Raw genomic sequence first — 26,683 nt, forward strand, 5'->3', positions numbered from 1 at the left:
CCATAAAATGCAATACAGCAGAGTGGTTAAGGTCATAGCCTTTTAAGTCAGACAGACCCGCTATCTAGTCTGGGCTTGACAACTTCACACCATGTTACCTCAGGCAAGTTACTTAGCCATTCTAATCCTCAATTTCTGCCTCTGTGAAACAAAGATATTATGTACCTTAGGGTTGATCATGAAGATTAAGAGAAATAAAAAACTTAGCACAGTGTCTGGCACATAATGAATGCCCAACAAACAGCAACAGTTATTAGTGAGATGAGTCATCTAGATTCCCGAGCATCTGCCTTATGGAATGCGCTGAAAAATTATTTGCTAATTAGAAGACAGAATGAAGTAACAGAATTGTCTTTCTTACATATGACTGTTATTTAATCAACTATCAGAAATTGGCAACTTATTTTTTTTTCATACTTCATTAACGGATGATAACTCAACTAGAGAATAATAAAAATTAATAAAGATAACTGTGCTTAAGCTTATTTATCTACTAAAAAATGTTAATTCTCCTATGATAGGGTAAAATTCCATGGACAACTATTCTACTATTACTGGATTTTTAGGGCAGTTAGGAGCGAAGTGTATGGCAGAGAAAAGGAATTGTGAATGCTTTTTTATTGAGTGGTCAGTCAGCTCAAGTTCACCAGAGCATTTTATTCTGGATACAATCAATTTAGAAAGGAAATCCACCTAATTAAAGACAGTTTGCACAAAGCACGTAAGTCAGTTAGGACTCACCTTATGGACCCTGGAGACAAGCCTTGTCATTCCTTTCAGCATTATCCCTGTGCTTAAAAAAAAAAAAAGTGAAAAGGTAAGCCACAACGGAGAAAAGATATCTGCACAATGGGTTAGTACCTAGAATAAAGAATGCCTAGACATTTGATTAAAAAATGATCAGAGGCCATGAAAAGACATTTCACAGAAAAAGGAATACAAATGGCTAGTAAATCCATGAAAAGAGTTTCACCCTGATGACAAATCAGAGAAATATAAATTAAAACCACTACAAAGAGATTTCCACAATCATATTGAGAAAAATAAAAAGGACAACAGCAAATGCTGAAGAGATTGTGGAGCATTGGGAACTTTCCTATACTGTCAATGGAATTATAAATACAAATATCTTAGAAAACAAATTTGAAATTATCTGTAAAGTTGACAATGTACATAACTATGGCCCAGGTATTCTACTCTGTATTTATTTTAGAAAAACACATATACAGGTACACTGAAAAATGTGTATTACAATGTTTATAGTAACAGAATATGAATAATCAAAAACTGTAAAAAGCACAAATGTCCACTGATACGAAAGAGTGTATAAAGAGAGATACAGTCATACAATGGAATACCATAAAAAATAAACTGCAGTTACATGTATGGCATAGATGGATCTCAAAACTAATACTGAGAGCACACTGTAATATATAACATGATATAATTCATATGAAACTCAAAAACATAAATCCTATTTGGGGAATACACATATATGTAGTAAAACTGAAAGAGAAAGAGCATGATAAACACATATTTAGAATAGTATTTACTCTTAGGGAAGAGATAAAGGGACAAGATTGGGGAAGGGCACACAAAGAAATTATAATGATCTACTTCAAATGATGGATAATGAATATATGAGCATTTCCTTTTTTATTTTTATGCCATATGTGTTATGTTTATTCATTTGTATGCTGGAAGTATTTAACAGAAAAACCTTAATCATGTGAAGTAAAAAACTGTTTAAGATACTTAAATGCAACTCTCAATATTGACTAGTAGATAACAAAGTTGCACTCATTTATTCAACAGCTACAGAGCACCTGTTATATGCCAGGGCCTGTGAATAAAATGGTGAACAAAGCTGTTATGGTCCCTGACCCAAAAGAGCTTATAGTACAGTTAAGAGATGACACAAATGCCTATGAGTTTTATTTCCTTTTACTTCTCAAGTTTATTTTTTCTCTTTTAGAAACAGTTTACTTTCCATCAACCTCTTTCCATTTTAGCTTGTGGAAGAACACCTTAAGACTACTCAGTGGTCGTCCCTACATCTTCAGGGGCCTGAGCAGTGGGAGCTGCACAGTGGTCTTCAGGGGCAGGCTCAGCATTCCAGGCTTCAGCAGGAAACTGCCGAACAGGCACCCACAGCACGTGCACGCCTTCAGACCAGTCTGCCACTTCAGGTTAAGCAGCAAAGAACTTAGGAGCTGACGGGGTCTATTCACTGTAAAATTCCTCCTTGGTCACAGCCTTCTCAGCTGCCTCCTGCTCTTCTTTTTCAGTCTCTTCAGGATCTTTGTAAAAGTAGAGATCAGGCATGACCTCCCATCGGTGTTCACAGGAGATGGTGCCATGAATACACAGAACTTCCCCAGGTGAGTATCCACCACATCAGACCCACCAAGTCAGCTTTCTTGTTGCATGGGATGACAGCGTCCACTCTCCTCTCCTCTCTGCACAGAGTCTGTGTTACACAGAGCAACGGTGGGCAGGTGAACGCAAGAGGTCTCTGTGAGCAGCTGTAACCACCAGAAATTTAGGCTCCTGGAAGGCTGCCCAGATCTAGTTAGTGAGGTTCTGGGAGAGAAGTGGCCAGCAATAGGAGTATCTCCAGGAGCAGCAGCAAACTTCAGCACAGCTTCCTGGAGGATATGACACTCACATCAGCTGGACCTTCAATGGCAACAATGTCACAACCTGCCAACAGAAGTTCCTCCCAGGTTTTCAGATTTATGATGTAGATGCCATCACTTTTCCTTTTGTAGATAAACTGTTCCATTTGGGAGTCAAGCGTGGGTTCCAGCTGCAAGAAATTTAAGGATGTCCTCCCCCTTCATCTGCAGGACATAAAGTATTCTAGACATTGTGAAAGCTTCCCTTTAAATTAAAATGGGAATCCAGAACATGCTGTATGGATCCTTGTCTGGGCAGTGTAGAAAAGTTAACTTTTTAGTAAAGATGCCAAAGCATGCCTTAATTCAGTCATTCCAAAACGTGTGACGTGCTTCTACATGCCCACATCATACAGAGCATTCAGTGGTGAACAAGACTGGCATGGTCTCTACTGGCCTGCTTCCTGTTTACATGTGGGATTCCAGGCTCCTTTGCTGTGTTTCAAAACCAAAAGTTCTAGAGCAGCAGCTCACAAAACGAGTTTGGTGAAACTAGTCATAAAATGCATCAATGTTCTCTGGCCAAAGAAACTTGAGAATGCTATATAGTTATTCACTTCTTGAATAATTACAATATATGTATATATTTGCATATTTTAAAGCTTTGGGGAAAACTATAGTAAAGAGGAGGGGCTTCCATGGTGGTTCAGTGGTAAAGAACCTGCCTGCCAATGCAGGAGATGTGGGTTGGATTCCTGGGAAGGGAAAGTCCCATGTAGAAGGAAATGGCAACCCACTCCAGTATTCTTGACTGGAGAATGCCATGGACAGAGGAACCTGGTAAGCTATAGTCCATAGGGTTCCAAAGAGTTGGATTTGACTCAGTGACTAAAACAAAATTAAAAAAAATAGCAAAGAGAATTTTTTTCCCCTAAGGTGCCCTGGGTCTTCGTTGTGGTGTGCAGGTTTTCTCTGTCTGCAGCCCAAGGGGGTTCTCTTGATGTGGAGACAAGAACTTGCGGGCTCGACAGTTGCAGCCTGTGGGCTTAGCTGCCCCAAGATCCTAGTTCCTCGACCAAGGATCAAACCTGCACCCCCTGCACTGGAGGGTGGACTCTTAACCACTGGGTCACCAGGGACGTCCCCAAAATCTTCTTAATCCAAATTTACTTGGTCTTAGAACCCTTGGAACTCCACAAAACACTATTAATTACATTCTCCTGGATGTGAGTGGAAGGGTTGCTGCTGTGGAATAATCATATGCCCAGGCCTGAAGATGAATTCTACTAGGCCACAGGCAGAGCTGAGGTACCCTCTGTTCCCCAGTCTCCTTAGCTCTGCCTTCAATGCCTCCACTGCTGCTCACCACCGCCCAGTGCCCACCACCACCACCACCACGCGCTACCTAATCCAACTGCGCAGGAAAGAGCTGCAGCAAATGATTACACGCCCCGCCCCAATTAAACACCCTGGGCACCGAGACTGATAGTTTCCCCGGGTGGCAACATCTCATGTGTTGTCAACTTTTTGCTGAAGGAATCAAGTGTGTCTTACACGATTCTACAGGGAAAGGACTCCTGGAAATTTATACCTGGTGTTCTCCAGATCTTGCCCAATGTGTCTTCTTCCTGTACTGATTTTGATCTATATCTTTTTGCTGTAATAAGTCATAGCTGTAAGTACAACTATATGCTGACCTCTGAGTCCTTCTAAGGAATCACAGAACCTGGGGGTACTTCTGGCAACCACCAACACAACAACCCAGTGCCCAAAACCACCCAGCATTGATTTCCACCTGATACAACCATCACCTGGCACCTAACACCACCATCTCTGACCAGCTCAATTTTCTTAACTTCAGTTTCTTAACTTCATTCCTTCCCTATTTCAATTACCTCAACTCCCTGCCTCCCATCTGTGACAACCAACCTCCATACCAATTCTAACCCTCCATGTCAGCTGATTTCCAACCCTAAGCTCCCCACCCAACGTCAACTTTTCCAATTCCCAAACTACTTATGACCCAGTGTCACTCCAACAGTATCTAGCCTACTCAACCTTGCTCCTTATTTCTTCTCAATGTGCCCTGGTACCACCACTAACGTGAGACATCTGTGGGCTGCAGCTCTGCAGGGAGGTTGGGTCCTAGAAAGAGTGGTGACATAATCCTGAGGGTAGTACTTTCTCCATGTATGCCTGTGGTCACTGAGGCCATTACTCTGGCTATGTTTTAGAAATTATGGGAAATGCTGGTCAGGAAAATGTGACCAGCTTTCCATCTTTTACCCAGTCATCTTGTATCTTACTAGCCTCCATCCTTGAACTTCTCCAATCCATCCTTTCCACTGAAGTCTTGCTCTTAAAACCCTTCAATATTTTTCTACTGCTTTTAAAGGTAAAGGACACACACACACACACACACACACACACACACGGCTTATATAAGAATGAGAGAAGATATTTTAAGGAAAAAAGGAGGGTGAATCTCAAAAGTATAATCTCAAAGCAGACAATCCAGACTAAACCACATTTTCCAAGTCCTATAAAATAACTTTAAGTAAAAAAAAAAAAAAAAACAAAAATCAAATTGACAGGCCAAATGAAAGCAGAAAGAATAGAATATGTGCTCACTCTACATTCCAGTTCAGTTCGGTCATTCATTTGTGTCTGACTCTTTGTGACTCCATGGACTGCAGCACACCAGGCTTCCCTGTCTATCACCAACTCCCGGAGCTTGCTCAAACTCATGCCTATTGAGTCGGTGATACTATCCAACCATCTCATCCTCTATCGTCCCCTTCTCCTCCTGCCTTCAATCTTTCCCAGCATCAGGGTCTTTTCCAATGAGTCAATTCTTCACATCAGATGGCCAAAGACTGGAGCTTCAACTTCAGCATCAGTCCTTTCAAAGAATATTAAGGACTGATTTCCCTTAAGATTGACTGGTTGGATCTCCTTGCAGTCCAAGGGATTCTCAAGAGTCTTCTCCAACACCACAGTTCAAAAGCATCAATTCTTCAGCGCTCAGTTTTCTTTATGGTCCAACTCTCACATCCATACATGACTACTGAAAAACCCTAGCCTTGACTAGATGGACCTTTGTCAGCAAGGTAATGTCTCTGCTTTTTAATATGCTCTCTAGCTTGGTCATACCTTTTCTTCCAAGGAGCAAGTGTCTTTTAATTTCATGGCTGTAGTTACCATCTGCAGTGATTCTGGAGCTCAAGAAAATAAAGTCTCTCACTGTTTCCACTGTTTCCCCATCTATTTGCCACGAAGTGATGGGGCCAGATGCCATGATCTTCATTTTTTGAATGTTGAGTTTTAAGCCAACTATTTCACTCTCCTCTTTCACTTTTACCAACATGCTCTTTAGTTCCTCTTCGCTTTGAGCCATAAGGGTGGTGTCATCTGCATATCTGAGGTTATTGATATTTCTCCTGGCAATCTTGATTTCAGCTTGTGCTTCATCCAGCCCAGCATTTCACATTATGTACTGGCATACAAGTTAAATAAGCAATACACAGTCTTAACATACTCCTTTCCCAATTTGGAACCAGCCTGTTGTTCCAAGTCCTTTTCTAACTGTTGCTTCTTGACCTGCATATAGGTTTCCCAGGAGGCAGGTATGGGTGGTGTGGTATTCCCACCTTTTTAAGAATTTTTCACAGTTTGTTGTGATCCACACAGTCAAAGGCTTTAGTGTAGTCAATGAAGAAGTAGTAGATGTTTTTCTGGAATTCTCTTGCTTTTTCTATTTGATCTCTGGTTCCTCTGCCTTTTCTAAATCCAGCTTGAACATCTGGAAATTCTCAGTTCATGTATTGCTGAAGCCAAGCATGGAGAATTTTGAGCATTACTTTGCTAGCGTGTGAGATGAGTGCAATTGTGCGGTAGTTTGAGCATTCTTTGGCATTGCCTTTCTTTGGGATTGGAATGAAAACCGACCTTTTCCAGTCCTGTGGCCACTGCCGAGTTTTCCAAATTTGCTGGCATATTGAGTGCAGCACTTAAAAGCTTTCAGGATTTGAATTAGCTCAGCTGGAATTCCATCACCTCCACTAGCTTTGTTCATAGTGATGCTTCCTAAGGCCCACTTGACTTCACACTCCAGGATGTCTGGCTCTAGTGATCACACCATCATGGTTATCTGGGTCATTGAGATCTTTTTTGTATAGTTCTTCTGTGTATTCTTGCCACCTCTTCTTAATATCTTCTGCTTCTGTTAGATCCATACCATAGCTGTCCTTTATTGTGCCCATCTTTGCATGAAATGTTCCTTTGGTATCTTTAGTTTTCTTGAAGAGATCTCTTGTCTTTCCCATTCTATTGCTTTCCTTTATTTCTCTGCACTGATCACTTATTAAGGCTTTCTGATCTCTCCTTGCTATTCTTTGAAACTCTGCATTCAAATGGGTATATCTTTTCTTTTCTTCTTTGCCTTTAGCTTCTCTTCTTTTCTCAGCTATTTGTAAGGCCTCCTCAGACAACCATTTTGCCTTTTTGCATTTCATTTTCTTGGAGATTTTTTTCTTTTGATCACCGCCTCCTATGCAATGTTACAAACCTACATCCACAGTTCTTCAGGCACTCTGTTTATCAGATCTAATCCCTTGAATCTACATTCCAAGATAAATACAAATCAGGGCACTTCAAAAAAAAAAAAAAAAAAGGCTCAAAGGCACTAATACTATGAAAAAACTTAGTAAAGATTTCTCCTTTCAGTTTTTTCATATCCTTTGAGTGCTGATTTGCAGAGCACAAGTTAATCACATTGTTACTGGAAGGCAGATAAAGGACCGGTTTCCTGATGGTACAAGATGAAAAGAGTTATGGAGATGAACGGCTGCACAATAATGTGAATGTAAAACAGCGTGGAACTGTACCCTTAAAAATCGTTACGATGAAAAATAAATGGTTATAATGGTAAAGTTTATTTTATATACATTTTACCACAATAAAAAGTAGGGAAAAAAAACCATAAGAAGACTGAAGGTGAAAATTAAAGATAAATAATTACTGCAAGTTTTCTAGGAAGTAAAGATCGAGGAAAAGTTTCTCAATGACGTCATTGAGATGCGTCTCTGATACGGCTCCACTTCCGTCACCCTGAGACTCTGCCCATTGTCTGTTTCTACTGTTCTAGGTGGAAAAGTCCTTCTTCCAGTCCCAGTCATGCTTTGTTTAAGGTGTGGATAAAACAAGCAAATCCCAGAGATAAATAATTATAGAGTCTTTAAATAACTTGGAGCCTTTTCAGGTATACTCGGAAGGAACATTTACTCACTACTTTATTGAAAGTTCTGTCACTCTTTTGATGAAACTTTTTGGATAGTGCTAGGATCCTCTTTTTTAAAAAAAGTGTTCTCACATAGGCCAAATGTATACTGAAAATGAAATCAGAAAAAGCCTGTACCAAACTTACAAAGCTCTCCCAAAGATTATGTACTAACACTTCAGTGGTCACAAAAATGATTTTTTAAAGTAAGCATTTACCATTGAGACATTGGTAGATTCACATGCAGTTGAAATAAGTAATACATGTTCCATGTATCCTTGTGGCTCAGATGGTAAAGAATCTGCCTGCAATCCGGTAGACCCAGGTTTGATCCCTGGATCAGGAAGATTCCCTGGAGAAAGGAATGGCAACCCACTCCAATATTCTTGCCTGGGAAATCCCATGAACAGAGAAGCCGGGCAGGCTACAGTCCAGGAGATCCCAAAGAGTCAGACTGGACTGAGTATCTAACACAACAACAATGTATCCTTTACCCAGTCTCTTCCAATGGTAACATCTTGCTAAACTATAGTACAATATAGTACCAAGATACTGACATTAACACAGTCAAAACACAAAACATTTCCATCACTTTAAGGATCCCTCACATAGCCCTTACACAGCCTCTTGCACCTCCCTTTCACAACCTTCCCATTCCTTAACCATGACAACAACTAGTCTGTTCTGTTTCTATAATTTTGTCGTTTCAAGAATGTTACATATATGAAATCATACTATATGCAACCGTTTACTATCAGCTTTTTCCAGTCACCATAATTTTCTGGAGATTCATCTGGGCTGTGTGTTACATGTATCAATAGTTCCTTCTTTTTTAAAAACTTTTTTTTGGGCCATGCTATGCAGCTTGTGGGATCTTGTACTGCATTTGGTATCTTAATTCCCTGACCAGGGATCAAACTCATGCCCCAATAGTTTGTTCTTTGGATTCTGAGTACAATTCCATGGTATGAATGTTTATTCATAAACTGTTTATTCATCCACTGAAGGTCCAGGTTTCGGCTATTATGAATAAACTGCAATTAAACATTTGTTTACAGGTTTTTGTGTAAAGATAATCATAAATTCTTAAGGTTAAGGTGATCTACTTCATACAGAGCTCATTCAGAATTAAATTAATACTACAATGATCTTATTCTCAGTTTTTCTTTTTTTTTTTTTCCCCAGAAACAGGCACTGTATTAAGCAATTTATAAGCACTGTCTGACAACACAGTCCTATGAAGTAGATACGATTAAGTACACATGAAAACAGGGATGGACAGACTAACTTGCCTGAAGGTATATAGCCTAGAAGTGACAGTTCTAGCATTTAAATCCATGTGTGATTCTGCATTCTTTCCCATTAGCCACTGTATTGTCAATTATCAAGTGCCTGAATATTGCCACTGATGGGGAACTCACTAAGCAGTTCATATGGTTTTCAGCTTTTATGGAAAGTTCTTTCACAGTCTGAGGTAAAATGTCTCCTTGTAGCTTTCAATCCACTATCCCAGTCTTTCTATTTGGTTTTACAAGCCACCTTTCACACAATAAATTGAAGATAGTTATGTCCCCTATTTTATCTTTCCCTGGGTAAATGTTTTAAGTTTCTCAAAGCAATCATCATACTAGTCCTTTACAGTACTCACCAATACTCTTCAGGTATCACATACTGTTTCTAAATTTTATATTTTCAAGGGTAATTATTTTGTTATTCTGTAACACCAGTGTTTCACTGAGAACACGGTTCACCAATATCATCAGTTCTTTCTTTTTTAAACAAATATTCCTAAGTCCTAGTGTTAGTCACTCAGTTGTGTCCGACTCTCATCCTAGGGACTGTAGCCTGCCAGATTCCTCTGTCCGTGGGATTTTCTAGGCAAGAATACTGGAGAGGGTTGCCATTTCCTTCTCCAGGGGATCTTCCTGACCCAGGGATTGAACCTGGGTCTCCTGACTGCAGGCAGAAGATTCTTTACCATCTGAGCCACCAGTGGTTATGAAACAAATATTATTATCTAGCAAAATCCCAGCAGCCTTTTAATGGAAATTGTCAAGCTGATCTCAAAATTCATATGAAAATGCAATGAACTCAGAATAGCCTATAAAACCTTGAAAAAAAAAGAAAAGTTGGAGGGCTTACATTCCTGATTTCGAAAGTTATGGTATGAGCATATGCCTATAGATCTTATGTCTGACCTATATGCCTACAGATAAATGGAACAGAGTTGAGAATTTAGTAATAAACTCTTACACCACAGTCAGCTGATTTTTAACATGAGTGCCAAGAAAATCCAATGGGAGCAAGAACAGTCTTCAAGAAATGGTGGGACAGCAGAATATTCACATGTAAAAGAAAGAAATTACCACTCCTACCTCACATCACATACAAAAATTAACTCAAAATAGATTACAGACCTAAATGGAAGTGCTAAAACTATAAAACTCTTAGAAGAAAATACAGGAGTAAATCTCTGGGACTTTGGATTATGCAATGGTTTCTTAATGATGCCAAAAGCTCAAATAACAAAAATAAAAATAGATACTTGGACTTCATCAAAATTAAAAATTTCTGCTTCAAAGGATACTATCAAGACAGATAACTCCTCAGCAGTTCAGTGGTTAGGAATCAGTGCTTTCATAGCCAGAGCCAGGTTTGATCTCTGGTGGGGGAATCAGCAAAAAAAAAAAAAAAAAAAGAGAAAAGAAACAAACAAAACACAACGAAACAAAGAAAGTAAAAAACCCACAGAATGCCAGAAAAGATTTGCAAATTATGTATCTGATAAAGATATAATATATCTGATTATATATCTGTATATCCATATACAGAGAACTGAGCAATAAAAAGAAAACATAACTCAAAAATGGTCCAAGGTCTTAAACAGTCGTTTCTCCAAAGAAGATATATAATGACCATTAAGCACATGAAAGGACTCTCAACACCACTAGGAAAATGCAAATCAGAAACACAATGTGATACAGGACTTCCCTGGTCCAGTGCAAAAGGCCACCTTACAATGCAGGGAGCATGGGTTCCATCCCCGTCAGCGCACTAAAATCCCCCATGGCTCGGAGCAACTAAGCCTGCGCACCACTACTCCAGAGCCCATGTGCTACAACAAAAGATCCCATGAGACTAAGAACCAATGCAGCCAAAGAAATTTTGTTGTTGTTCAGTTGCTCAGTTGTGTCGGACTCTTTGCAACCCCATGGACTGTAGCACACCAGGCTATCCTGTCCTTCACTATCTCCCGGAATTTGCTGAAATCTGTGTCCCTCATCCTCTGTTGCCCCTTTCTCCTCCTGCCCTCAATCTTTCCTAGCATCAGAGTCTTTTCCAATGAGTCAGTTCTTTGCATCAGATGGCCAAAATATTGGAGTTTCAGCTTCAGCATCAGTCCTTACAATGAATATCAGGGCTGATTTCCTTTAGGATTAACTGCTTTGATCTCCCTGCAGTTCAAGGGACTCTCAAGAGTCTTCTCCAGCACCACAATTCAGAAGCATCAATACTTCAGTGCTCAGCCTTCTTTATGGTCCAGCTCTCATATCCGTACATGACTACTGGAGAACCCGTAGCTTTGACTATCCGGACCTTTGTTGACAAAGTAATGTCTGCTCTTTAATACACTGTCTAGGTTGTCACAGCTTTTCTTCCAAGGAGCAAGTGTCTTTTAATCTTAAATAAATTAATTAAAAAAAAAACACAATGTGATACTACTTCACACTCACAAGGATAGCTAAAATCAAAAAGAACAGACAATAACAAGCATTGAGGAGGATGCAGAAAAACTGGAATCCTCATACATGCTAGGATTGTAAAATGGCTCAGTCACTTTGGCAAACTGTTAGTCATTTTCTCAAAAGTTTTAACATGGATTTACCAAATAACCTAGCAATCTTTCCCCAAGAGAAAAGAAAACATTTGCACACATAACCATTTGTGTGGAAATGCTCACAGCTGCATCATTCATAATAGCCAAAATCTAGAAACAATCCAAATGTCCATTAACTGATAAACAGATGCGGTGTAGTCATTCAATGGAACATTATTCAGTAAATAAAAAGAAATAAAGCTCTGATACATGTTACAACATGGATGAACCTTTAAACAAAAGGAATGAAGTCTGTCACAAAAGATCATATGTAGTATACTTCTAATTATATGAAATGTTCACAACAGGCAAACCTCCTGAGACAGAAAATTAGATGAGTGACTGCCAGAGCTGGGAGAGGGGAGAATGGAGACGGATGACTGGTGGGTACTCCCGGGGCAATAAAAATGCTCTAAAACTAGACAGTAGCAATGTTTATGCAACTTTGTGAATGTACTAAAAACTGAACTGTACACTTGAAAGACACTGAGTTTAACTGTACGTGAATTACAGTATGTCAACCTCAATAAAGCTATTAAAAAATATTGTTTTAGCCATATTAAAACAACCAAAAACAGAAGCTAAGATGCAGTGATTACTATATGCCAGACAATGTACTAATATATAATATATGCTTTATGTTATTTTAGCATCACAGCAGCCTCTGAAGCATTTTATCAGCTGCTGCTGCTGAACAAACTACCCCAAAACTCAGTGGTTTAAAATAATAACTATTATCACTCAGAAGTCTACAGCTACAAGCTGGTTACTTCTCTTGCTCTGGACCAGATCTGGCTATCTTTGAAGTACTTCCTCATGCATCTGAGGTTGGTCTCAACTAGGATGACTGATTCTACTCAGCTTCTTTGCAGAGTGGCCTGGACTTGTCACAGCAGTAGCAAAGGTCCAAGAGAACTAAAACACTTTAGATCCCTTCAAACCTGGCTCAGACCAGTAAAGACTGTTGCATTCTGTTGCAGACCATGATAGACCAACTTGATCAGGGTTCAATCCCTGGTTTGGGAAGATCCCCCGAAGTAGGAAATGGCACCCCACTCCCATATTCTTGCTTGGAAAATTCCATGGGCAGAGGAGCCTGCTGGGCTACAGTTGATAGGACTGCAAAGAGTCGGACTCGACTGAGTGCACACTGGACAGTTATGGAAGTTACAGGTATGGTGTCCTGTGTTTTTAGTCCATGGGGCCGCCAGGAGTCGGACATGACTGAGCAACCTAGCACACGCATATAGTCCAGGTTGGAGTCAAATGGTAGGAAGGAGACTTTACCACTTTATGGGAGGGTCTGTAAAATTAGACCACAGGGTCGCAAAGAGTAGGACACAACTGAGTGACTTTCATTTTCACTTTTGCTGCAAAATTACAATTCTTCTAACAAGTGGAAACCACTGTACTGTTAAAAAATGGAGAAGCTTGGATCTAAACATGGTTATTGGAATTGAAAGTAAATATTCCTCATCACTATACCATTTTTCTTCCTAGGTAGCCTCAACACTTTATTTGTGCAGCTATTTGTTGATTTTGACCTTAGTTAAGAATAACTGAATTATTAAAATTGTTTTGTAACTTTTTTGTCAATATTATCTATATTAATAGAAGTTTTTGAAACTTCACAATTTTATACATTTAGTTATAAAGTTAATCAATGAGAACTAAAAGTTGTTTTGTTGTTGCTTAGTCACTAAGTCATTCATGTCTGACTCTTTTGTAACCCTGAATAGTAGCCCGCCAGGCTCCTCTGTCCATGGGATTTCCCAGGCAAGAATACTGGAGTGGGTTGCCCTTTCCTTCTCCAGGGGATCTTCCTGACCCAGGGATTGAACCTGTGTCTCCTGCTTGGCAGGCAGATTCTTTACCACTAAGCCACCTGGGAAGCCCAAAACTGTTTTGGTAAAATTCCAAACCAGAAATTATTGAATAGAGTTGCAGTTTTCATATCAGTTTTAGCATCAGATGAAATTTGACTTTATTTTGTATGCATAATATTAGAAATCTTGAGTCACACAGGTAGTTTCAAGGGATAAACATTTGTAATAGTTTTTTAGTTTTTATTTTTAAAAACTTTGGGCCAAAAGAACAGCAAAGATAGTACAAAGAGTTTCCTTACACCCTTCATCCAACTTCTCCTAATAGTAACATCTTACATGCCCTTAGCACAATTATCAAAATTAAGAAATTACTATTTGTTACAATACTATTAACTAAACCATGGACTTTATTTGGATTTTGCAAACTTTTTTGATAGTGTACTCTTTCTGTTATAGGTTCCAATTCAGGATCCTACATATGGAGATCTGAATGTTTTTCTGAAATCTACCACCAACATATTACCTATCCTTTAAAAATTGTGTGAGAATTATAAATTTAAAAATATATCCTCAGCTATTTCATTCAAGTAACAATTTAATACGATACAGTTATCTGAAGAGTTCTGTAGCATAGCCTAGGTCACTAGTTCTCAATGTTGGCTGCACATTAGAATCACCTGAGTATAATTAAAACTCTGCTGCCCAGATTGTATCTCAGACCAGTTAAAACACAATGTCTGGTAGTGAGATTCAGACAGGTATTTCATAAGTATCACAGTTACCTAACTGATTCCAACATGCAGCTAAGAGTGAGAACCACTGCAAAGATGTCGATGGTTAAGGGAATTTCAACCCATTTAAGAACAGGTAGTCTCTGGGTATGGTTATATAACCAATTCAGCATTCAGTACATATTTCTTCAAAAAGCCATGAAATTATCAAATGTCTTATATTAATGAAGATATTATATATATAAGATGGCATTATTTTGGTTTACTATTCAAGGAATTCTGACAAAAGACAATATGTTAGTCTGCCATAACTTTTTCTCTATTGAAATTAGACTGATTTCCCAATGATCAGTAATTCTTTTTCATTCATGTATTTATTATTTTTTGGCCATGTCATGTAGCATGTGGGATCTCAGTTCCCCGACCAGGGATAGGGATTCAATCTGCAACCCCTGCATTAAGAACGTGGAATCCTAACCTCTGGGCCACTGGGGAAGTCCTAGGAATCTTTTTTCTAAACCGGCACCTTTGCCCCTGTGAAACATCTGGCAATGTCCGGGAGGGGTTTGGATGTCAGAACTTCGGGGAGAGGTGCTACTGGCTTCCAGTGAGTAGAGAGGCCAGGGTTTCTGTTAAACATTCTGCAATGCACAGGAGACAATCCCACAACAAAGAATTATCCCAGCCCCAAATTTCAGCAGTTCCAAGGTTGAGAGACAGTTTTCTAAATCTTGAGTCCTGTAGGAAAAATTTGCTTCTTGTAGATTATTCACTGCAACACTGTTTCTAATATTGCAAGCATGGAAAGAGCCTAATGCAGCAGAGAAGCGGCATATCCATACAATGGGATACTATGCAGCCGTTTAGAAACAAAACAATCCCAGAAGCTCTCTCCATATTAATGAGGAAAAAATCTCTAATATATATTAAGTGAAAAACAAAACAAAAACAAAATGCAGAACAATATATACAGCAAGTTATAATTTATGTAAAAAGGGGGAAATCTATCCAATTTGTTAGCAAAAAGGTGAATATTTTGAAGGATATACAAAAATTGATAATCCTATTTGCCTTCAGGGAAAGGAAATGGTTTCTTGTGGGGGCAGGAAGAGAGACAGTAGTGTCTTTTATACTTTTTGACCTCTGAACCATGTTGCTGTCACCCAGGGAGAAAGTAAATTAAAAAAAAAAAATTAAATCAACAAACGCCTACTGAATCCTTTAAGTTAACAAATAGCTTTTCTGTATGAATTATATTACTCTGTTTAGAAAAGTCCTGCTGCATCCAATTGTGTTAGGTTGAGGTTAAAGATAATAGACAGTGGGGCCCCGCCCCAGCAACACATCTGACTCTGCCCTAGCAGGGTTTGGAAGCCCTCAGGTTTCTCACAAGGGAACTTTTCATGTAACATTCTTCACAGGAAAGACAACATTGTTTCCAGCTTGTAAAAACATCTCCCCCCTCCCCCTGACTCTGTGAGCCCAAGTTTCCTATCTGTAAATCGAGAGCAAGGACTATAGTAGTGTTTTCCAGACATTTTCCCTTCCTTTGGTACTGTAACATTTACCAAGCTAAGAGCAATTTAAAATATCAACATATAAAAAAATATACAAGGGCTGTACTGGGAAAAACGGGAATAAGGAACATCTGCTTTGATGTTCACTTTCTTCCAGTACAGAGGAAAACATCTAGGGTTCACAAAACAAAACAAAACAACCTTCAGCAACCACAATAGCAACAGCTAACATTTCCTAAACATTTTCTGTAGATCAGGCACTGGTCTGAGTGCTTTATGTAAATTAACTCTGTATATTTTCAAAACAATTCAATGACGTAAATATTATCTCCAACTTACAGAGTGGCAAGTATGGCAGAATAGTTAAAAACATGGACTCAAAAATAACTTCTTTTAAAAAAAAGAATCTAACTTCTAGGATTTGAAAGGGGGCTCTCCTACTTAATAGTTGTGTGACCTTAAACAAGTTACTTAAACTTTGTGTTGTCTGTTTCCTCATTTCTAAAATGGAGAAAATGGTAGTATTTACATACAGGATTCTTAAAAGGATTAAATTACTTAAAAAAAAAAATTGGTTATTACTATGACTAATTTCTACCCAAGTTTGCACAGCTACCAAGTAAAAGAGTTAGGCTTTGAACCCAGGCAGTGAGGAGTGTACACTTCTACTTTGCTAAAAGGCAATTACCTGAAACATGAGTTTAAAATCATGGTACCCAAACAAAAATTGCAGAGTTCTTCCCTTGGTAAATAGAAAATTATTTATGGACTAATTATATATATATATATATATATATATATATATATATATATACACACATACACACACACACATATATATATAACTAATCATATAAGAGTTTGAAGCTCTATATTTTTATAGTATTTACCATAACTTGTCAAATGTAAAGTTAACCCTGATGATGCTCCAGTAGGTTGTATCTTTAAATGTTTGAAACTCTGCCTTGGAATGTGGGGAACTCGGATTCGATCCCTGGTCAGGGAACTAAGATCCCACACATCTTCGGGTAGCCTGTGAGCTGAAACTAGAGAGCCGGTGTGCCACAACTAAGACCAGACGAAGCCAAATAAATAAATATTTTTTAAAAAGTGTACGCTGAAAAGCTTTTCCTGCTAATCTGCACTCCACCGTTCCCTGCTGCAACATCCCGGCAAGGAAGCATCATGAGATAAATGTTTAATGACTTCTATTCTAGTGGGGAAATCTGAGCTCAGCCTAGCTAAGTCTGCCGCTGTACAGACAGCATAGAGCCCAGCTGTCTATTTACAGCGTGAGGATGGATGCCAGAGGCAGAGCAGTAAGGAAACACTGGAAATCTAGGCAGTTTTGCTGAGGGCCTCTCACTGTGCTTAAGGAAAACTTTGTTAAATCTTACCCTCTTTTAAATTAAAGTACAAAACCACCATCCAAGGCAAAGTACTCTGGAGGTAGTCGTGATTTGGCTCCCTTTCTGTGTTTCCTATTGCTGCTGTAACAAATTATCACAAACCTGGTAATAATAATAAAACAACGTAAATTTGTCATCTAGAGTTCTGTGGTTTAGAAGTCCAAAATCAAAGTGTCAGCAGGACGGTGTTCTTTCTGGGTGCTCTTGTAGAGAATCTCTTTTCTTGACTTCTCTAGGTTTTAGAGGTTGCCCTTCATCTTCAAAGTCTGCCTGCAGCAGCTGGTCAAGTCTATGTCCTACTGCATCACTCTGACACTGACTCTTTGGTCCTCCTCTTCCATCTTTCAAGAACTCTTGTAATTGCAGCAGGGTTACCAGATAATTCAGGGTAATCTCCCTATTTTCAGGTTAGCTGATTAGTATCCTTAATTTTCTTTTGCCATGTAACATAACACATTTACTGCTTCCAGGGATTACAACAAGGACATCTTTGGGGGAACCATTACTGTTTGCCATGCTTTCCTTGGTTCAAATAATTCAAGGTTCATTCATTCAATAAGGTCATTTTATTGAGCACTTAATATATTTTAGTCTCTGGTAGGCACCCAGGGCAGACATAAAAGAATTGAATACTATCTTATCTGTCTATACTTAATGGGCAATTCATGAAGTGCAGTTACCAGAAGTTAGTTAAAGGCAGAGACTATAAGTAACTCTCTTTATATACAAGTGTAGTGGAATTGTATTAGAAGTGTTTTTTCTTTGTAGCATATGCAATTATGTTGCTAAAGAGAAATTTGCTGTGAAGGCAATGTGATATAGTGAAAAAAGTCACTTTTTTTAAGAGCCAGGCAAACTAAAGTCTAAAGATAGTTATCTGACTTTTTTGAGCCTCCGGCTTCTCATCTGTAAAATGGGGATAATATGATCTATTTCAAAGTGTTGTTTATTTTAAGAATTAAACAGGAACGCAAGTTCTCCTGGCATAGTATTTCACAATTGCTAATTTTCTTTCCCTTCTAATATTTTAAGTATCTAAAATTCATTTCAATATTTCCATGACTTGCTTTACACTAAACTACCAAAGAATATAAAAGAAATGTTAGATATAGTCCCTGACAACAAATTTAAAATGCTTTTGGTAGAGCAACACACTTGAGTACATGGCACAATTAAAAAAGATCAACAGCTCCTAAACAGCTCCCTGAAAAAGTTGGGACTTAAGGTTAGGAAAAGCAAATATAGTGAGGTAACTGAGGCAAATTTCCCTTTAAAAACAAAACAAAACAAAACAAAGCAAGCAAACAAAACCAGACCCATATATTGAAATATGGTAAGGAGGAAATTTAGGAGTGTCTAACTTTAGAGCTTGAATGGCCTTTGAGATTAATCTAGTACAGTGATTTTCAAACTGTTCCCAGATCTCTAGAAGTCCACAGATGTGAAAGAAAAGGGAAACCTAAGTGGATCCCTTGCCTCATGTATTCAGCTTTGCCTACAAGGTGAAACAAAAGATTACTACAAGAGAGCTTTGGAATTGTCTGTGACTTTTAATAGTCCATATTTCTTTTGAATTCAATCAAGAAAAAGTAAATGTTCATGCAGAGTTTTGAGACACAAGTATCAGTAACTATGGAAATCTGATAGACCTAGATTTGCATTGTTTTATTAACGATTTGGAAGAATAGGACACAAACTACCAATTACATCCACAAACCTTATCAACATCACCGTGAACGATAACATAACACTGCACTTTCCCTGTACCTAGGAGTTAATTAGACTCTACACATATTATTTCATCGCACATCAACCCTGAAGGCAGATTAGGGGCTCACTAATTTCTATGCTCAATTTTTCGTTTCTTGTTGATAAAGGACTAAGAAAAATCATTTTCTGAAGGACACACAAGACACGGCAGATAAGAGTCCAGACCTGAACTTGATATATATGGTATCCTTATTCTCTAACCAGGCTGCCTAATGGGGTTGAAAACATTTCATCCATTCATCATCCATCCACGAGAAATGCGTAAAAATGCACAAAAAACATCATCGCATATAAACAGTAGGGTGAAATTCGAGAAATTTAAGCTGGGTTTAAAAAAAAAAAGAAAAAGTCGACCATTGAGTGGGTTCTTTCCTGGGTTCTAGGTCCGCAACACAGAGCCCAAAGGGAAGCCCCCTAAGGACGGTCGCCGGCCCTACTGGTCTCACTCCCTACCTCATGAAGGTTCGGAGTCCCGCTCCTTTCCCTCATGGGTACAACCCCCGTGCCGGTCCATTTCCTCACCGAGTCACAAACCAGCGCTCCCCGCCCGGCAAACGGCAGACACTGTCAAGCGCTGTCTCCACGCCGCGCGTCCCGCAGCGGAGAAGCAAGCTCGAGTCTTGAGGCAGGAAGCTGCTCAATGCGCAGCCGCCGCGGCCTCCAACCACCAGCCAGCGGAGGGGCGCTAGGCCGCCCCCGACCCGTTCTCCGCGGCCAGGGCAAGGCCAGACAAGGAAGCCGCGGCGCCGCCAGCGAGGTAAATAGCCACAGGCTTCTCTCCGTCACTCGCGGTAATTCGTGTCCTAACGGCAAGCTGTGCCCACTTCGCCTGTCGTTTTCTCCCCCGCTCCTGCAGCCGACGGGAATGGAACAGTCCCGCGGGGGGGATTGTGGGAGGCGCACGCGTGAGGGGTGGAGGGTATGTCGGGGGGGCCGGAGGAGGAGGAGGCCGCGGCGGCCGTGGCGGCGGTTGGTGGCAGTGGGGGCGGGGAAGGGGGGGAGGAGAGGAGAGGAGGTGGAGGAGGAGGCTTGGGCTCGCGCTGCTGAAGGTACGCGTGAGGGCCCGCGCCAGAGCTGGCTTGACAGGGGCCGAGGGGAAGGGGAGGACTGTGCCAGAAGGCGCCCCAGAGGGAGTGCGTACTGGCTGGCGGGCGCGCAAGGCGGCCGAAGGCGGTGGTTGGTGGGAGCAGCGAGCGACGAGCCCAGATACACTCTGGCGCGTGCGGGCGGGCGTGCGCGCTCCGCCGCCCGAGTCGGGTGAGGGGGGAGGACGAAGGGGGAAAACGCGAGGAGGGAGGAGTGGGAGGTGGGGGGGGCACGAGGCGCCCTTCGCTCCCTCCCTCCCAAGGAGCTGCCGCCGCCGCCGCTCTGCCGCCGCCGCTCCCGCCGCCATTTTGGGTTCGCTTTGCGGAGGGGGAGAAGATCCCCGTCTCGGTTGCGGGACCCGCCTCCCCTCAGTTTCCCCCGCTTAGCCCCACGCCTTTCCCCTCTCCTCTCTCGCATTTCCGTCAGTCCGCTCACCCGCTGGCCGCCTCCTGACAAGCGGGAGGGATCCGCTGTGGACCAAGGGAAGCGGAGGAGCCTGGTGGCGGCCGCCCCCTCTTCCCCACTTCCCTGCACTCTCATCTCCCTCGGCCTCGGCCTCTGACACGGTGAGTAGAACCGTCTGGGGAGGCCTTTGGGCCTAAGTACTTCCTCAGCGACTCAGTCCTTGGCTTCCTGGGAGCTACTGTCATCTCCCGGACCTGGACCTCCGGGAGAGCGGTGGTAAGGATGGGGGAGGGGAGAGCAGGGAAGGGGATCCTGAGCTTACCGGGAAGTCCCTTCTGGCGGGGGTGAAGGGGTGTCCCTGACAGGCGGGCTCCTGCCTTGGGGGAGGGGGCGGGAAAGTAAGCGAGTGGAGGCGGAGTCGGCTGTGCCCCTGACAGGTTAGTTAGTGTCTTGTGGAGGAAGGATTGGAGCATCCCCCATAGTCCTGTTTGTTTCGTTTAAGGGATAAAAGTGGCAGGAGGGAAGATTTTCCGTACGGTCAGATCTGTGGTGTCTCTGACATGCTGAACTGCAGGTAGGGACGACAGATTGATCTCAGTTTCGTAAGTTTAATAAATGTTACTCGTTGCTTTGGGCATTGAAAGACATGTTTTTGGTCTAGAAGACAGATGGTCTGTTGGTGTATAGCGGCTGTGTTTGTGTGAGTATACAAGGAAGGAAAGTGTTCGGAAGAGTTTGCTTGTATTTTTACAAGTGTAATGGAGTTCCCCTTATACCAGCTTATTTTTAAAATAAAGCTTGGGATGTTCCTTGCTGGTTGATATGTTTGTGTATTTTAGGGTTTGGGATTGCCTTAATACAAGCAAAGAGAAGTCATGGCAGTATTTTGGGAATATAGCATGTAAGTGGTGGGGTCAGGAATAGGAGAAACTTACCATAGTCAGCTATTCTTAAGAATAGTTTGTTGCTCAGAATAGAGTGAATTGTTTAGATGTGAAAGCCCAGAACATCTTTACTTGAACAATGTACTGTGAGTGTATAAAGAATGGATGGAGTTTTTGTTGACCTGACTTCGTAACAGAATATTAACACTTCGTAATAGAATAAAGCTTTTATATTGTTCAGAATGCTCTTTCAATTTGTTTGTAATCATAAATAAATCTCTGTGGAAATGGTGGGATGAGTGTTTCCTCCCATTTTACAAAATAGGAAATTGAGGCATAAAGACATCATTTTTTCAAGGTCATATTAAATTGGTGACAAACTTGGGACTATAATAGATACTTTTGACTCCTAGTTCAGTAGTATATTCATCGTACCATGACATCTCAGGAGATCTTTGTCAGGCAGATCTGAGTTTATTGGAAAGATAGGGGCATATTGAATGGTATTTGGTAGAGATCAGTTGTGCCAGACAGAACATAGGTTGTCTTTGCCAGGTTGGCCTGTGAGAGAGGGGTATTCCATGAGGATATTACTTTTTGTTTATGGAGGAAGCAGAGCGTTTCTGACACTTGAGTTTGTTTATTTGAGGGAGGGATATTTAACTGGTAACATAGAAGCAGGGTGGGGGCTGACAGCTTAACTTTAAGGGAGAAAGGATCTTTCATTCATTCAACAAATGTTTACTGAGTAACTACTCAATAAATGGTCCCTGCCTTGGGGTGAGAATAATCAAGGTGACCCTATTGAAGCAGCTCCAGTACATTTGTCTTGACAGTGGTAAATACTGAGGCAGTGATACATATTGAGTCGAGTAAGGCAGACAGGTCAGTGTGGAGTTGAAACTAGAAAACCTTCCTCAAAAGTATACTCAGTTTGGAGGGAATTTAGATCTTCCAGACGTTTTTCTGTGGAAGGATACAAGTGTATTTAAGCATCTAATAGGGTGCCCAGTTTGTGGTAGAGTGTGCTGCCTTTTGCATTTTCTTTTGGCATTTCCCAGTAAATTGTTTTTGGGATCTGGAATTGTCAGTATATGTGCCTGTGAATATTGGAACTTTTTGGCTGTGCTGAAGAAATTCTTCGAAAGACTAATTTTGTGGTAAGGATCCCCTCTCTGAACATGAGAGAATACTTGAGTTAAGGCAACTTAACTGTATTTCTCTGGAAAATAGAGTGTTTTTGATTTGCTGGATTAATGGTTCTTAGAAGTTTTTTGGGAGACCACTTATTCTTCTGAGAATGTGATGAAGAAACCTTCACTGTAGATAATGATGGGCATGAGCACAATCATACAAATTATGCATACAGTTTTCAGAAACTTAAATTGTAATGAAGGAGAGCCAATTTATATTTAAGTCTCATTTTAAAGTCTTTTTTTAAAAATAGTTTTGTTTGGGAGTGGAGATGTTGGTATGAGTTTAAGATGAAAGATTTTTTGACAGCATGCTGACAGTAAGAACTTTAAGATCTTTTTTATTCTATTTGTTTTATTTTCTATTCTTTGTAGATTGATTTCTGCAGTGTTAAAACATGATTTTAATTAGGTGATCAGAGAATGTGATATAACACAAATGTTTCTAGATTTATTCTTTCTCATAATTATTTGTATTCTCAAACTCATTGCTTTCCAGTTTTGCATTGGGACTGAGGAGTTTTGAAGCTTATTTCTTGGAGTTTATCTTAGTTATAACAAATGTTATTGAGTTGTTTTTATGCAGGGGACACTAAGGTGAATAATATGTGGCCTTTGTCCTTGAAGCTATTCTAATTCAGTTGAAGTTATGAATTGCATGTTAGTGGGAACCTTTAAAAGGGCAAGGTGGAGGGAAGCATATTTCTAGAAATTGATATTTCATGACTTAATTGCCTAAGAGGTTTTGCTGTTATTAGGAAGTTACAAAGTCTTCACATTCTGTATGCAGCTTTGCACTTAAAAAATGTGTTTTGGTATCATTTGATGTTTTGAGATGAAGGAACTCTGGCTTGAAAAGGATGCATATGTTGGTGGCATTTCTTATCTTGTTTTGGATGTATTTCTGTAGTGGGTTTACATAAAAAGGTCTTAATGTCATTTTTGGATATGCATGTATCTAGAAAACACTCTGCTGTGATTTGAAAGACTACCCCTGAATCTAGTACTGAAAATTAAAAATGATTACTGAATTTTTTAAAGGAAAAAAAGAAACAAACTCAGGTGTTTTAATGGTACAGACTACAGGATTCAGTAAGATAATGGAAAGATCTTAAGAAAAATGATCTGATTGTCTCTATTGTCATGTCCTCTGGGTAAGAAGTCATGTAAATTTGTGAAAAGCTTATTTTTTCTAATTTTTAACTTGGGTAGTAGGTTCCTACATTAAAAAAAATAACATGTCATTTATATGTGTGTGTGTAGTGTGTCTATATCTTTGCATATGGATAACATATGTATATAGTCTCCTCTATGTATGAGATACTTCACAATTTAAAAAAACAACTATTGCAATAATTACAAAAAATACACAGGATCTTTAAGGATCAAGAATAGAGTGATTTTCATGTCCTGTTCTTGGGTTGTATTCTAAGATATGAAGCATGACTTCCCTATATCTTGCTCAGTACTGTATCTTTATAGTATTAGAGGTACCACTTGAGGTTTTATTCTAAGTCTGTCATGCCTTTATGAATAAAGACTTTGGACACATTCAGTCCTCCCTAAAATAATCTGCCTGCACATGGTGGGAAAGTTTTACCATGTGTGTAGGTGATGAGTCTCCAATAAATAATTTCATATTTTTTTTTCAGTTATGCATGTTGATTTAAGTCTCTTAAAGATAATATATTCCCTTATATTACCTTATATTGTAATCCACTGTGAGGTCTACTTTGTGCCAGCCTTTCCAGAAGCATGAGCTAGCTTAACCCTGGCTATCATAAGAGAGGGAAATGAAAGTAGTTTTTAAGCTATATTGCTAGTCTTTTTTTTTTTCTTAGTGTCTATCTTTAAACTACTTGTAATTTATTCTTTCATTTGGAATGGTTAGATTTTCATGCTTATGATTTGTTATCTGAGTTAATAACTGTCATTTCATGTTTTAGAAACCACTTTCTTAGTGACTGTCTGATTGGGTGTGTTGATGGCAGTGTGATGTTGACACAACATAATAAATTATGGCTTTAAGCAATAATGAAATTTAGCTAATAATCTTATTGCTGTTTCAGAGTTATATTTCCTTCATTGAACTTGTAACTTTATGTTTGAAGAATATATACAATTTTAGTTTTAGCATTAATTGTTTTTATTTTCCATAGTTTTTAATCATTTACTCTCAGGCATTTGCAAGTTGATGACAAGAGTTTTTATTTTTTTTTCCATTTAATTTTGTTCCTTTTTTGAAGTGTGGAAAATTTCTAACCTAGAGAGCAATGAAGTTCTCATGTATTCAACATCCAGCTTCAAAAGTTATCCAAACTCAGTTATCACACTGTATCCGTATCAACTAGCCTTTCTTCCTCCTCCCTTCCTTTATTTTTAAACAGATCTTTCAGATATTATATCATTTGATCCATAAATACAGTGTATACATTATTTTCACTTTTAAATGGGGAATTATTTTCTCTTAGTTAGGTTTATATAATTTTTTAAATAAACTGTCTGATGATAGTTGGAATTAAACTTTTCATACTGAATATTTACAGTCTGTATTACTTGTCAGTAGGGATTCCTCTGCAACATAAGAAATGAACTGAATAGAACTTTAGTTGTTTGTATTGTAAAATGCAGTTGGTTCCTGTGTTTCCTAGAAAAGTGTATCAGCTTTTTTTTCAAACACACAGTGAGAAGTAACATCTCTTAGTTTCTTCAGTTTTTTTTAGTCATAGTGACAAGTTGCTGAAAACATTTTCTAGATCCTTTGAGTTTCTGTTATTTTCTAACTAGACCCAGTTATCACAAAGAAATCAGATGATACTGATGATGTTGAACAGGAGCTGAAACTGGTCTAAAATCAACATGCTTTTTAAAGAGAATGAAATACACCTTGTTTTGAGTTTTGAAATTCCATTTGTGGACATTTGAAAATACATGTCATTGCTTAAACTGCTAAAAATAAACCATGCTACAGAGCATGATGAATAGAAATGTGATAGGAAAAGAAGGTAAATCCTATTGAGTTGTGAAGAAGAAACAGAGAATAGAGATTTGAAGTGATTGCTAGTTAAGTACAATATAGGTGTATATCCTTTTTTTCCAGAAAAGGCTGACAGATGAATGTGAATTCCATCATTAATGAAAGTTTGGTTAACTTATCTTCTAGTTCTGCAGTAAATAAATCATAAATCTTTGACTTAAACTTGTTTTACATTTTTTTCCCTATCTTTTCCACAGTTGATACCAGACCACTCCTCTCATTCAGTTTTATTTGTCCTAAGATCACAAGTGGACACTGTCTGATTATAAAGTAGCTATATCATGGCTTCTTGGTGTAAATGACACTGAGAATGTGATGGAGACATTCCTTATGATAAAAGTTTCATAAATTCAGCACTGATGAAAATGAAAGCCCTACAGTTTAAGGACGAACATGTGAAGCCTAACATAATTTAATGGAGAGAACTTAAAAGATTGTCTTTGAAAGAAAAACTGCCAGTTCTGACATTTGAGAAAATGGGGAAGTGAATTAATCATGTATAATCATTATTGAATGAACAGTTTTGTATATATATATATATATGTTATATATATATTTGAGGATACAAAGATAGGGAGATAAGAATTTCAAATAAGTAGAGATTCTATGTGTACAATTGATAACTAAATAATAACACAGATTGGAAAGTTAAAGCTTAGATGCAGAAGCATATAAAGATGCAGACGCAAGAAGAAAGAAGAGGAATCACTTTGAAACTGAAATTAGTTAGAGGTTTAAGTTAATTTTATTTTTCTGTGTGTGTTTAAGGGGGAAAAAACCCTCAAATAAATGTAGAACAAGATCAGAGTTTAATTTTTTCTGAATAGTATTTTTTCTGTTCATTCATTCATTCTTCATTCAGCCACCTAACATTTTTTCAGTACTTACTCCATTCCTATTTCTGTGATTAGGTGTTGGGAAAAAAAAACTAGAAATTTTTTTTTTTTTTTTGGTTTGTTTTTTCTTTGAGGAGAGTTGTGAATCTAGTAAGAGGAACATCATGTTAATAAACATATTATATGATGTAATACCTTTCTTTCTCCGAGGTAGAG

The 26,683-nt window shown here is 39.2% G+C and overlaps 2 protein-coding genes and 1 pseudogene across 10 annotated transcripts in view; 1 reads left to right on the forward strand and 2 right to left on the reverse strand.

The window, feature by feature from the left end:
• DAP3 (death associated protein 3) overlaps window positions 1–20,855 on the reverse strand; it is a 36,052-nt gene extending 15,197 nt beyond the window's left edge. Inside the window, exons 1-2 of one of the 4 annotated variants that reach the window (XM_043875886.1) lie at window positions 20,840–20,855; window positions 742–793 (exon numbers count right to left, since the gene is read on the reverse strand). In XM_043875886.1, coding sequence (XP_043731821.1) covers window positions 742–783 — 42 coding nt within the window. In that variant the 5' untranslated portion in view covers window positions 784–793; window positions 20,840–20,855. Of the gene's footprint in view, window positions 1–741; window positions 794–19,479; window positions 19,761–20,547; window positions 20,668–20,839 lie in introns of those variants that run through there. The other 3 variants (XM_043875887.1, XM_043875888.1, XM_043875885.1) reach the window with 3 other exon arrangements.
• LOC122676540 lies at window positions 812–3,428 on the reverse strand (annotated as a pseudogene).
• ASH1L (ASH1 like histone lysine methyltransferase) overlaps window positions 19,979–26,683 on the forward strand; it is a 201,577-nt gene continuing 194,872 nt past the window's right edge. For 2 of the 6 annotated variants that reach the window (XM_043875871.1, XM_043875875.1), the window contains exon 1: window positions 20,547–20,678. The gene's annotated coding sequence lies outside the window, so the exon portion shown is untranslated. Of the gene's footprint in view, window positions 20,076–20,541; window positions 20,679–21,019; window positions 21,092–26,683 lie in introns of those variants that run through there. The other 4 variants (XM_043875873.1, XM_043875874.1, XM_043875872.1 and 1 more) reach the window with 4 other exon arrangements.

The sequence above is a fragment of the Cervus elaphus genome, chromosome 20 (assembly GCF_910594005.1).
Source record: "Cervus elaphus chromosome 20, mCerEla1.1, whole genome shotgun sequence".
Taxonomy (NCBI): domain Eukaryota; kingdom Metazoa; phylum Chordata; class Mammalia; order Artiodactyla; family Cervidae; genus Cervus; species Cervus elaphus.